This window comes from Condylura cristata, unplaced genomic scaffold (assembly GCF_000260355.1).
Source record: "Condylura cristata isolate star-nosed mole 26May11 unplaced genomic scaffold, ConCri1.0 scaffold00004, whole genome shotgun sequence".
Classification (NCBI taxonomy): Eukaryota; Metazoa; Chordata; class Mammalia; order Eulipotyphla; family Talpidae; genus Condylura; species Condylura cristata.
The window spans coordinates 29,615,029-29,628,342 of record NW_004567105.1 but is presented as its reverse complement, the minus strand read 5'-3'; the positions used below and the strand labels follow the sequence as shown (position 1 = coordinate 29,628,342).

The 13,314-nt window shown below is 33.8% G+C and overlaps 1 protein-coding gene across 1 annotated transcript in view; it reads left to right on the top strand.

The window, feature by feature from the left end:
• Window positions 1-13,314, top strand: part of TRHDE (thyrotropin-releasing hormone degrading enzyme) — a 324,987-nt gene that overhangs the window by 199,201 nt on the left and 112,472 nt on the right. Inside the window, exon 6 of the mRNA XM_004675882.2 lies at window positions 2,449-2,586. Within this exon, the coding sequence (XP_004675939.1) occupies window positions 2,449-2,586 (138 nt within the window). The remainder of the gene's footprint in view (window positions 1-2,448; window positions 2,587-13,314) is intronic.

The following is a 13,314-nucleotide window of genomic DNA, read 5'->3' as shown; positions in this document are numbered from 1 at the left end:
AAATATTCATAATTCCCTTCATGTATATTGCTCAAGATGAATATATGAAATAACAGTGCTATAAGAAACAATAAAAGGAGAGGATTCTTTTGGAGCTTCATTTATGTTTCTAAACAAGTTACAACATATTGTCAAAAGTTGCTCAGCACTTGTTCCTTGATTTCAAGCCAGACTTTTACTTTCTGTAGCATATTTGTGTGCTCATAGTTGCATTCCCCATAACTTATCTGAAACTGATCTTTGTAGCTTGCCTTCCATATGAAACTTTTGTCCATTTCTGTCAACTGTTCTTCCCACTTTTTTTTTTTTATTCTTTTAGGTGAAGATGCTTTTTAAAATTCCATCAAGTTATTTTATCATTGCATCTTGGCATTTCCTCTCCATTATCCACTAAGGAGACCAAGGCATCCAAACACCAATGTTGGGGGATATTCATTCAAAATCTTTTTCAGATATGAGTCCCTCAGTCACTTTTTGTACCATATGGGGTCCTCAAGTCCTCTTTTAGCACAATAACCATTTCCTGGTACCCATCTTTACAGACATAAAGGCACCCTGTATTCCATAGATAGGTTAAGTTTTCCAAAGTATGGCTTTTATTATGTCATTATGCCTGCTACTGCCTATTTGTTAAGTGCAAGCTGTTTAGCCTGCTAGGGATTCAACAACTGGCTTTTTTTATGTTTCCTCCATGGATAGCCCTTTTAATTTTAGCTGCTTCCCCCATTCATCTAAGTAACCCTTCATTCTTCAACAGCCCACTTTAATGTCACTTCCTCTGTGAAGCGTTCTCTGAACTAATTAATCATCTCATTCTCTGTGTTTTATAACATCCATCATATTATAATACAGTGAGCTGTTTATCTGTTTTTCTCTTACACTTTTGAGATCTTTAAAGTTGGGGGCTAGGTATCAGCTATGTATTTATTCCCAAATAACAGTACTATTCTGTTCATTCATATTTATTAAACAAAGGAATAAAATAATCATGAATTTTTCTTTTACATTTGGTATTATCAGTGCTGTACATTTACTCACAATTAACTTTGAAAAACCTTTTCCCTATTCTTCAAAAACTGAAATTCAATATTTTTTTAAAATAGTTCACTACAAAATATTATATTGAACATTACTGGAACTGTTTAAAATGTAAGCAAATTTAAATGTGTTGGATCTGAGTGATAGGATTTGTTGGTACTATTAACATCAAACTTCTTTCAACAAATTTTAAAAATTCTTCATTTTGCTTATTGTGCTGGAATTTGCAAATGAACAGGATGTTTTTTTTCTGAATGAATTATAATTTCACACACCCTCACCTACCGGTTCAATACTAGTTGACTCCAAGTGCGAGTTCAAAATTAGCTAGAGCAGTTTAAACTTTGCAGTCTTTAATCTCTGTAGAGATACTTCTCAGGTCTCAATAATCTATGGGCTATTTAGCCTTTTTTATCTCTTGCAACCTTTTTTCCCCTCTTCCCTTGTGAAGGCTGGAGGTCAGTAGGACTAATAATTTCCAACATTTTTGTCCACAAGATCCAAGCTGGTTCTTTAAAGCATTCTTTTTAAAACAAAAACAAAACAAAACAAAAAACAAAGTACTTTTCCTTTACAGTTTATTTCTAACGTGACAAATCAATTTTTATTAAAGCAGAATACTAATGTTCAACATACACAGAATAGAAGTCTCACTGTTTTCCCTACTTAGTGACAATGAATTATTAACACCTATGGATTTCCATTTTAGGTCTATTATTCTGAGTGTGTGTGTGTGTGTGTGTGTGTGTCCGTCCATGTCCGTGTCCAAAGTTTGATGCCTATAATTACTTCTGTTATTTGCTGTGATATGCTAAAATTATTTCAGAAAATGTGTGTGTGTGAGAGAGAGAGAGAGAGAGAGAGAAAGAGAGAGAGATAGAGAAAGAGAGAGACAGCTAGTGTTAGTAAGAGAGAAAGGGAGTGTCAGGGAGAGAGAAAATGAACAGTTAAGTGGTACCAGACATAAAATGTGTGAATAACAAAGAAACACAAAACGTCTAAAATTTAGTAGTACTCTTATATTGAAATTCACTAAAAGGGTTATTTAAAACTGAAATGTAGTCTTGAGACTCTGAAAGGGACAAACAAGAAAAGCTTAGTCAATTTCACTTATGTGCCTCATTGTCCAAATTGTGTTTAACCACTGTTGAAGCTTATTGTCCTCTGTTTTGTTCTATTTTGGAGCCAAAGCTATCCATTGATTTTTTTTTTCATGTGCTCAAATCAACCACCCCTATTGTAGAGTAACTTAAGGGGCATTTCATTTACTGGGTTTTCTTTAGAGGTAAGTCTCACCACATAGGCTGATGAACTCATCATTTAAGTAACACACATTCTGTTCCGGTTGTCACGCACATTCTGTCAGAACCATGAATCACCTATGATATTGCCCTGTCTACTGTATTGCAGGAAAAACAGAGGTTTCTCACGGATGTTCTGCATGAAGTGATGCTGCTAGATGGCTTGGCCAGTTCCCATCCAGTATCACAGGAAGTGCTACAGGCAACGGATATCGACAGGGTGTTTGACTGGATCGCATATAAAAAGGTGGGAATAGATAAGACCCGGACACCAATTGGATGTTTCACTAACCTGCAGTAACCAAACTATTTCATGCTAGATAGAATATATTCTTCTTTTCCTCCTGGCAAATACATATGGACTGTGAATTAGAAAATAGAATCACGAAATTCATGTCATTTTCTGAGTTAGGGCTTTGCTTTATAAATCAGTAAAATGGAGATGAATGTTTACCAAATAATGCATAGGAGTATTCATGAGTAAGTGTTTGGAGACTTTATACAAAATTGCTATACAAATGGTGTTATGTAAATGTCAGTTTTTATTATTATTAATAAGAGAGCTGACCTATATGGTGACAAATTATTTTACATGAATGCCCTTTAAATGTTTGTTTATTTTGTTTGGTTGGTTCAAATGGGTTTAGGCAATAACAGGACATATGTATTTTATAAGCATTATTTAAGGGCATTTCTGGAAATTAAACGTGTTTCTGGGATAGTAAGCATAATGAAATTTTAAGGATTAGAATCCGAATATTTTGAATCAGTGACTAAGACAGAAATAGGTACATTATAAACTTGTTTTTCATGATATTTAGATTAAGATTTTTCCTTTCTTGACATATCTTAAGTTTGTCTTACTTAAAGAATTTTTAAGAGTGGTTCCCAAATGTTGAACACTGAAAGGTGCATACTATTTCTATTATTTATTTCTATGACACTGTCCTTTTTAGATTTCACAGATAAGTTATACTATATAGTGTTTGTCTTTCTCTGAATGGTTTATTTCACTTAGTGTAATGTCCTCCTGATTAATCCGTTCTGTCGCAAAGGGTATTCTTTACTTTTAATGACTGAATAATAACATTTTCTTTATCCATTCATCCATTTAACAAAGGACATTTAGATTGCTTCTATAACTTAGCAATTGTGAATAAAAACTGTGATGAACATGGGGCACAGATATCTCTGAGATTTGGATGTGATCAGTTCTCTCAGATTTAGATCCAGGTGTAGAATCTAGATCATTTGGTGCTTCTATCTTTAATTTACTAGAGAACTTTTATTTTGTTTCCCATAATGGCTGTAGTAATTTACATTCTAACCAACAGTTAATAAGCGTTCTCATTTCCCGATATCTTCACCAGCATTTGTTCCCACTTGTCTTTTTTTGATAATAGCCATCCAAAAAGCTGCGCAGTGATAGTTAACTGGATAACTCATTGTGGTTTTAATCATATCCTTGATGATTAGTGGTATTGAATGCCTTTTTGTATACCTGCTGGTCATCTGTAGGTCCTCTTTGGAAAAATGCCTCCTCATGCCTTTTGACTGTTTTTTAATAGGAAAATTTATGTTGTTGCTGTTGAACCACGTGATTTCTTTGTATATTTTGTATATTGACACCTTATCAAATGCTTGGTTTGAAAATATTTTCCACTCTGTAGGTTGATAATTATTCTCTTTATTGTTACTTTTTATTAAGTTAATATTGTTTTACCATACTGCATGAGATTCAGAGGTATAGTTTCATACCTCTTCAGATGTATGTTAAGACTCCTTTTCCATTCCCAAGGCACCCGTATTCTTCCACAATAACCCATTTGGCACTCTCCCCCTGAATACTGCCTTTTAATTTTATTGATTTATCATTTGTTGGGCAGAAGCTCTTTAACATGGTTTACCTTCTTTTGGTGTTTATATAAGAAATTACTGCCAAGTTGAGGATCATTTTTCAAATATCTTCTTCCAGGAGGATTACAGTTTCAGGTCTTATATTTAAGTCTTTAACACATTTTGAATTAAATATTGTGTATGGTATATGGTAGGGATTTAGTTTCTTTTAGATGGGGATATTATTTTACCAGCATATTGACTGAAATAACTATGCTTTCCCCATTGCATGTTTTATGGTTGACGTGTTGGAAATTTGTTGACATTTTTGCTTCAATGGATTTTGGTTCAATATGCCTTCTTTTTATTTATTTATTTATTTTTTGCTAAGTACCATCCTGTTTTAATTAATAGTTTTGTAATAATTAGAAAATATGATACCTTCAGGTTTGTTCTTTCTTAGTATTGCTTTAATTATCTGGGGTCTTTTGTGGTACCTTGTAAGTTTTAGGTGTCTTATTCTACTACTAAATGCCATTGGAATTTTTGCATTGAATCTTTAGATCACTAAGTATGGGTGTTTTAATGATATTAATTATTCCAACTTATGAATAAGATTATCTTCTTGTATGTGTGTCTTCTTCAGTATCTGTCATTGATGTATTATAATTTTAGTCTAGAGGTCTTTCACCTGCTTGATTAAATTTATTTCCAGATGTGGTCATGTATTACTTAATATTGGAGTTATAGTCTGATAAATACCTTCTTTGTGCCACTATAACAGAGTATAATTACTAAAACCTAAATGGTAAACATGTAACACACTTAGGCGGTATGGTATAACCACTATCCTATTTGCAGACCAAAATATCATTAAGTGACACATGACTGCATTTTATTGATTTGATGTCTTCACAAATGGAGTTGCTTTTTTAATTTCCCTTTCAGAAGGTCATTGTTCATGTATAGAAAAACTTATTTCTGAATGTTGATTTTTTTTCTGCAAGTTTACGGAATTCATTAATTCTAATTTTGTTTGTGTATGGTGTCTTCAGGTTTTCTATGTATAATATTATAAAATCTTTAAACAGATGTAAGTTTACTTCTTTCTTTTTGATTTGGGTAACATTTGTTTTTTCTTGCTTAATTAAACTAGCTTCCGGTACTATACTGAATAGAAATGATTAGAGTGGGCATTCTTGTCTTATCCTGATCTTAGTGGAAACTTTAAATTTTCACCATTAAGTCTGATGTCATCTATGGACTGGTTTTCCTTTCTGTCATGTACTTATGCTTTTGTATTACTACAAATATTGTCCTTTTTATGTGTTTTCAAGTGATGATAGGAGTCAACCTTTGACATGAAGACTGTTCTAAGAACATATTAAATTTAACTGAAACACATTAAGTTGCACATATTTAAAAGATGCAATTTGATATAAGTTTTTAGGATTCTTATATACTCTGATTACATGTTCTTTACCATATATCTGTTATGCAAATATTTTTCACCTCAAATTTTGACATGCCTTTCATTTCATGACAGTATATTTTTAAACACAAAAGACAATTATAGAGAGATAAGGGGGTAGGGACCAGGAGACCAGATACTAAATTTTGTGGATTTGAATTTAAGAAATGTGAGTTATTTTGAAGAGTTTTTGAGTGATTTTCAATATGGATAGCCTCAAGAACAGTATGGAAGAAAAAAAAAAACTAGACAAAGACAGACTGACACTTGTAAGCAGACCATGGCTCTGAGACACCCGGAGGTAGAGAGTGGGAGTGGGGGGCAGTAGTAAACGGGTGAGGAGAGCATGGTGACTTGTGGTGGAACACTCTGGGCACACTTTGGTGGTTGGGAAACTATGGTGACTACACTTGAGGAAAGAAATCCTATATTGTGAAACAAATAATGATATTTAAAATAAGTAAATAAAATGTTGCAACATCAAAAAGAAAAGAAAAGCTTCTAAAGTTACATGTATACTTTAGAATGGAAAGAGAAAAAACTAGTCAGTAGAAAGAAAGCCAGTTAGATCCAGTGATACACTAATTTTCCATTTTAATAGTAAATTGAACATGAGGATGCTTTTATCCTAAAAGTGTAATGGAAACAGGAAAATACTGTCATTGATAAAAGGACTAGAAAAGATGGATTGAGATACTCTCTTTGCTCTAAAAGCACAAAGGAAAATAAGAATCAATGACCCAATGACCTGGATGATTAAAGTGAGTGAATGCTCATTAAATTTACATATGATGTCAAATGGGAGAGGATTGTTACAAGCCTGGGAGAGAGGAACAGCTTTCAAATAACTTAAGCAAAGTTTAAAAGGATTCTTTAAAAACAAGAACGCTTTTTAGCAATCTTATATAAAGGTTGATATATATTAGAGATCAAAGAGATTGCATAGAGCAAAAGGAAAGAATAAACAGAGAAAAATCCACAAGTGGTCATGGCGAATAGGAATATAAAAATGGGGGAGGGTACCAAAAAGAATTTTCTATTTACTGACAAATAGAATTTTCTGTTTTTATCTTTGTCCCATGGGACAACAGATTCTCTAACCAGAACATCAGTCAACTAAGTCATGATAAGTACACACAAAGAAGAACCTACTGACTACATAGTATAGGTTGTTTCTGTAGAAAAAGACAAGATAGTGCTTTTCTTTAAGAATATAATCCAGTAGTAGACAAACCATGAAATGAAACCAATTATTATACTAAGCATAACAGTAAAGCACACTAATTATTCTAATGATAATTTACTATGTACAAGGTATTTTGTGAAATGCTTTGCATGTATTACACCATTTACTCCTAACAGAAAACTTGGAACAGAGTCATCAGCCTATTTTATTTATTAGTTTTAAGTTTATTTATTTAACCAATTGAGACAACACTAAGATTCCCACAATCAGTTTTCACCCCACAGTGCTGCCGAATCACCAGTAATCCACCAACACAGTGCATCATGCTTCCACGCTTCCTCCGCTCTTTATTCTCACATCTCTTCCATACTTCCCCCCATGCTTCTGATCTGCAGTCAGCTTTCAAGAGTTAGTTCTTAAACTTGTCTTTATCTGACAATTTCTCTATATTCCACATTATTAATGACACCACCTGTTATTTATCATATTAAGAACCTGAGACATAAGAAGTTCAGTGATTTCAGAGGGTCAAATATCTATCAAGTGAACAAGCCAGGATTTGAAGTAGGTTATAATTCCAAATTATGGGTTCTTATTTTTAGAACTTTTAAAGGGACGTTATGATATGAAACATCTCAGTGGATGGCAACTCCAAATTCCCAGGTCATATTTGATCCTCTCTTTCTCTCATCCGATTTGTCAGGAAATGTCTCTTCTGTCAAACTGCTTCCAGAATCTGACCTCTTTTCACCACTAATACTGTTGCCATACAGATCTGACACCACCATTTTGCCCAATAATTCCCTAAATGTTCTCTTTGCTTCTAATATTGCACTTCTACAGTCTTATCTTTTTGTCATCAAACACTCAGGGTGATCTTTTTTAAAGTCTTAAAATGGGAGACTCCCTAAAGTCTCCCCATAAAATGAATAAAAGATCATGTCTTTAATGACCTATGAGCCCCTGTCTGATCTCTCATTATTACTTTCTGTGACTCTTACAGGTCCTTGAACCAAATTCCATCTCTTATCCTCTGACTTCACCTCTATTGCTGCATCTTTACCTATGACTCTCTTGCTTCACCAGGTCTTTTGGCTCTCCTGAGATCCAACTAAACTCCACACTGCAAAAATTCTTTGAATAAACAGTTGCCTCTGTAAAGAAAAACCTTAATTCAGGTATCATCATAGTCTTAATTTGTTTTCAACATGAGCCATTACTTTAAAGTCATCTTCTCACAGAGATCACCCATTTAAAATGTCAACTGATACCCTCTTTCTTCATTCACTTCCCCTGTAATTAATTACTTATCCATTCCCCCCCCCCATGGAATGGCCCTCTCTCTAATCTAGTGTACAAGTTATTCAACACCATGCTTACAATATTATCTGGCTGCCTGCTTTCCTCTGTTGAATGTGAACTTCATAAAAAGAGGGATGTATGTCAGTGTTTTCAGTTTTCCAGGGCTCATTATACTGTCTGCATATAGTAGGCAGTCAATAAGTATTTGTTGAGTTGAATTAAATGTCAGAAAAGCAATATAAGCAAAACATTATGGTTTTCAGAAGGCAAGATCCCATCTGTTTTTAGAAATTAGGAAAGAGTTGGCACTTGAAATAGAATGAAAGAGTTTCAGATGCAATTCCTTATGAAGTCCAGAGGAGAGAAAGAAGACAGTTGCTCAACCATTGTGTTTTCTAGTGGGTTCTTTAACATGTGGCCTTACCCCTTAGCCCTAGTCCTTCCTCATGGGAATGCTTTTCTGTCAGCTCAGCTCTTCTCCTGGTGTCATTTTGTGTCCTGCCTCAGGCAGAAATCACCTTTTCTACAGGCCCTTCCAGCTTGCTCTTTGAAACAAATCCATTTTAACCTTTGCTTTCTCTGTCTCAGTCAACGACTGTGTCTCAAGTCAACACATATCTAATAAATGTAATTGATTTCACAAACGATTGTGTAATAGTATTTTGTAGTTGGAATCTATTTTTTCTTTAACACATTTGCACATACTGTATTACACAGTATCTAGTATATAATATATTGATGAACTATAGTTCTTGTGGTTATTTCTGTAAAATAGACAACAATTGGTAAAATGCCATAAATGAACAGTACCCTATAAGGTGGATATTACTTTTTTTAATGTATATAAGAGTAAACAGAGACCCAGACAGTTTAATGATGTACTGCAACCCCTAGGTGTCTGAGCTGGTATTCAGATCTCATTGTTTCTAACTCATGCTCTTTTCCCTCTATTATGGTACTTTCTTTAGCTAATTGTCTGGTTTACCACTGTTTCAATAGGAAATTTGATTTAGGTTACAGTCTTTTGACATATATGTAGGTAAGGTAATTCACCTGAATGAAAAAGTAACTATTTTTAAATAAGTGATGCAGTGGCATGCAAGTCAAAAACATGAGTTACAGAGTCTGTGAAATAATGATCATTGGTTGTGGCCAGCTCATAAAGAAAATATGAACACCTCTAATAAGAGAAAATAAGCAAAAAGGAGACAGATGGAGGGATGGAAGAACAGACCCGTTTAGAAACATGGAGATAAATCCTACAAGGAAAATGTTGAAGAACTTAATATATGCCCACCATGGACAATAGCGGGCTAAGAGGTGACTTAATAATTGGCTGTAATATATGAACGATCATTATAGGAAAACTGTTCACTGCTTCTCTGTCAACATCAAGGTCAGAGTAAGATAAATGGCCTTAAATTATGGGAAGAAATTTCAGCTCATTTAAGAAAGAACTTGACATAAAAGGCAATTACACATTTGAATATGAACTGCCCAAAATTATAAGATCTTCATTCTTCCATATTCTTTAAAAATTAAATTAAAAATTTGCTCCCAAATTAGCAAACTAAATTAGAAACTACTGAAAAAGTCCTCTTGGATCTTTACTTCATGGTATATGATGATCAAATTTTCATGTATCTCTGAAAAAAAATCATCAAAAAAACATTACAGCATACTTTAGTGATGCTTTTTGCCAGTGAGTCTTGTCTTTACCTTTGGTCTTGAATTACCATTAATCTACACCAGAGGTGATTTAAGAGACTATGTAAAGGAGATGACTTTTTGCCCTTATAAAGAAAATATATGTAGTGGGAGGAGATGATTTTATTGACAGTTCTGTGACAAATGCTTTTAGTACTTACTAGTGAATTATTAATTTGTTCATTTTGTTGATAGAGGCAAGTTTTCTTTTGCTTATGTATTTGAGTGATTCATCACCATTTAAATAGTTTCTTCCTTTTATTCCTTTATATAAATTTTTATACTTATTTTCATTTCCCCCCTACTCACTTTCATGTCCTGTTCCTCTCTGGTTTAACATTTAATTATTGAAAGTGAAAGAATAGTATATATTTAATGAGGAGAGGTAATAAGCTATTTTCTCAATAGGTTAAGAAAGTAATTAATCCCATTCGAAGGATTATCTTCTACCCTCTCTTGTTTCTCATTGTTTTGTTACTAATTAATGGATTAGTATGATACTTTCAAAATCATCTGTTTCACAATTTCATTCTCTTTTACTTTGCTAAAATGTTTAAAGAAATTGCAGGGTTGGGTTTGATTCTTCTTATGAAAGCCAGAATTGTGATCACCTAATCTAAGAAGCATAGGATCCAAATCTTGTCTCAGTTTTCAGAACTTGGCTGTGGTGAGACTTTATTTCTGAGCTTTTGAAATATTTTCACAGCAACAGTTGTTCTGACTGTTTTTTCTTATGTAACCCAATTCTAATCACTTGGCACAATGGCTTCATCATGCCAGACTTCATCCATAGCCATCATTAATAATAAAAAGTGCCATTTGAGTTAGTATAAATAGGATATGGAGAGAACATTACATCCCTGTAACTTACTTACCCTACAACTGTGTGTAATTTTAATTTCATTAGGCTAAAGGGCAGCTAAAATGTATATTAGACAGGAATAATGTTTCTGTTAGCAGTACAAGTTCAATTCAGCCAGGAAACCTGTGACTCTTGAATTATTTTATATAGGATTTTCAGAGAGAAATAGAAATTGAAGATAAAAATTAAAATGAATGATTTGTAATCAATTATATTCCACTAGTACAGAGGTATTGCAATGTATTGAATAGATATTTTTTGAATAAGCAACATTCAATAGTGGTCAAAAAGGACATGTTAGAAATAAATTAAAACTTAAAGAACAAATAACAAGGCAACTATAATTAAGAATTAACATTTTGACAAATGAGAAGTAAAAGGTGAAAAAAAAGGAGAACAGAGATAAAATTTCCTTTTATAAGAAAGAATATTTGGAAAAAAGGAATACTAATTTTTACGCTTTACGCATTTTGTGTGTACTTAAAACAATAGCATAAATTGGAAGCCATTGAAAAAAATTAAGGTCTTCTGTAGAATAATTTTGACTGGGTTGTGTTTTAGTATGTGATGTATTCACCTCTCACTCACTATTTTTAATCAGCTAAGTTTGGCACGTAGTATAATGCAAAAACTTCAGAAACCTTAAATGGTTCCCAGAGTTACATGGAATGCTCAAAAAAGTTATTATACTCAATTGGTTTGTCACTAGAGTCATCTTTTATCACTATTTCGTTTTCTTGTGAATACAAAGGTATTTAATGGTATCTATGAAATATTTAACAAATCGCCCTCTTTATTAACCAAAGATATATATAAGTCTCAATCAGAATGTCTTTTTCAAATGTGTAAGTCTGAACTAGTATCAAACTGTGTGGCTACACAGCATAGAAACAATTCTAATCAAACAAACAAATATACTTTCTGTTTGGGTCATGTATCTTTTGAAGATAAATATTCTCTTATATTTCCTTTGAAATAATGTGAATGGACCCTCCCTGGTGGCACAACGAGTTAAGATACAATACTGTAAACTAGCCACAGCTGCTTCAGTGCAACTTCGAGCCCTGGCCCTGGAGCTGACCCACATGGCTGGCAGACCTCTCCTGTCTTGCCTGCTGCTCAATTCAGCAGTGTACTTAGTCAATCTGTCTGTTCTGCTCCTGACTCTGTGTCTGGTGAATCCTCTTATTGCCCCTGTACCTCTGTCCTGTACCCCAGTTCTGTATGCATAAATAAGTCAATCTTTAAAAAAGAAATAATGGGAATACATCTTTGGACATGCTTTCACAGATAATTTCATGGATTCTTTCAGGGAAAGCCAAGGGCCATTTGATGGCCCATTGAGAAAATTATCTTGAGGCTACATGTTTTCTACATTCTTTATCATTCAGGCTATTGCATATTTCCTGGTAGCCCAAGATCATATTTTTTGTCTTTCTGCTTTTTTAAAAATAGAATAGCGTTTAATTTTTGGAGGGTTGTCTTAATGTCAGTATTAGAAGGCTTGACTGTGATTTCATACAAGGAGTGTATTCTTACCTGTTGAAAGCAGGGAGATTAATAAAAAGTAGTGAAGCTGGCTTTTGTCTTGAGGGCATTTTCCTAATCAGGAGAAATGGAGCACATTGTCAAGGTTTCACAGTGAAAAGAAAAGGAGACAAAGTCGAAGGTGAGACATTTAATGGGAGGCCCCCCATAAAGCAGGACCTTAATGAGTTGCACCTTTAGCACACAGATGAAACAGAAACAAACCTACCCCCTACCTCCGGGGATCACAAGGAATTGTTCTAAACTTTGACAGCAAGTAGAGAAGTGAAAAAAAAAAAAAATCCCTGCAAATTTGCAACCAAGAATAACCCGTGCCTGACTCTCTAGCTCATGTGAAAGTGACCTCAATACCCCCATAAAATCTAAGCCAGGATTTTAATTTAATATGCTTGGTCCTCTCCTAGAGGGGTCCCCAGATGCCACACTGAAACTAAAACAAGTTCCTTCTGGAAATAGAACACATTTCCAAGGGATTTCTGGAAGTAAACATCAAGGTAAAAAGCATCTCACAGTCAAAACCCACCACTTAGCAAAGGGAACATCTCAGGTTCTGTGAACACAAGACAGCCAAAACAATTGAAAGCAGAATCAGTTATAGATAGAATTAAAATATTGGCTGTGTTAAAAATAGTACATTGATAAATAGAGGAAATAAAAAGAGACTTGAAAATATAAGCAAACTGTGTGATGATTTAACAAACATCTAAGGAAGGATGATAGAAATGAAAATATAGTAGTTGCACTTGAAAATGCAGTGTGGATAGTAGGTGGCTTATCACAGATGAATAAGAGCTGAAGAGAGAATTATAAATGGGAAGGTAGAGCTGAAACTCTCGAGAGTGCAGCATAGGGACAAAGATAGGAAATAAGCCAGAGAGGTTATGAGACACAGGAGAGAGGGGTCTAGCAGAGGCTAATTAATGATAGTACACTAATCCAAGGCTAAACATTTTTTCATTTTCATCTTTCAGTCTTCATTGTATTACTTATTATTAGATTCAGGGACTAAAATTTTTTTTTCACATTTTTTTTTATTAAAAAGTTTATTTTTACATCATTTTTC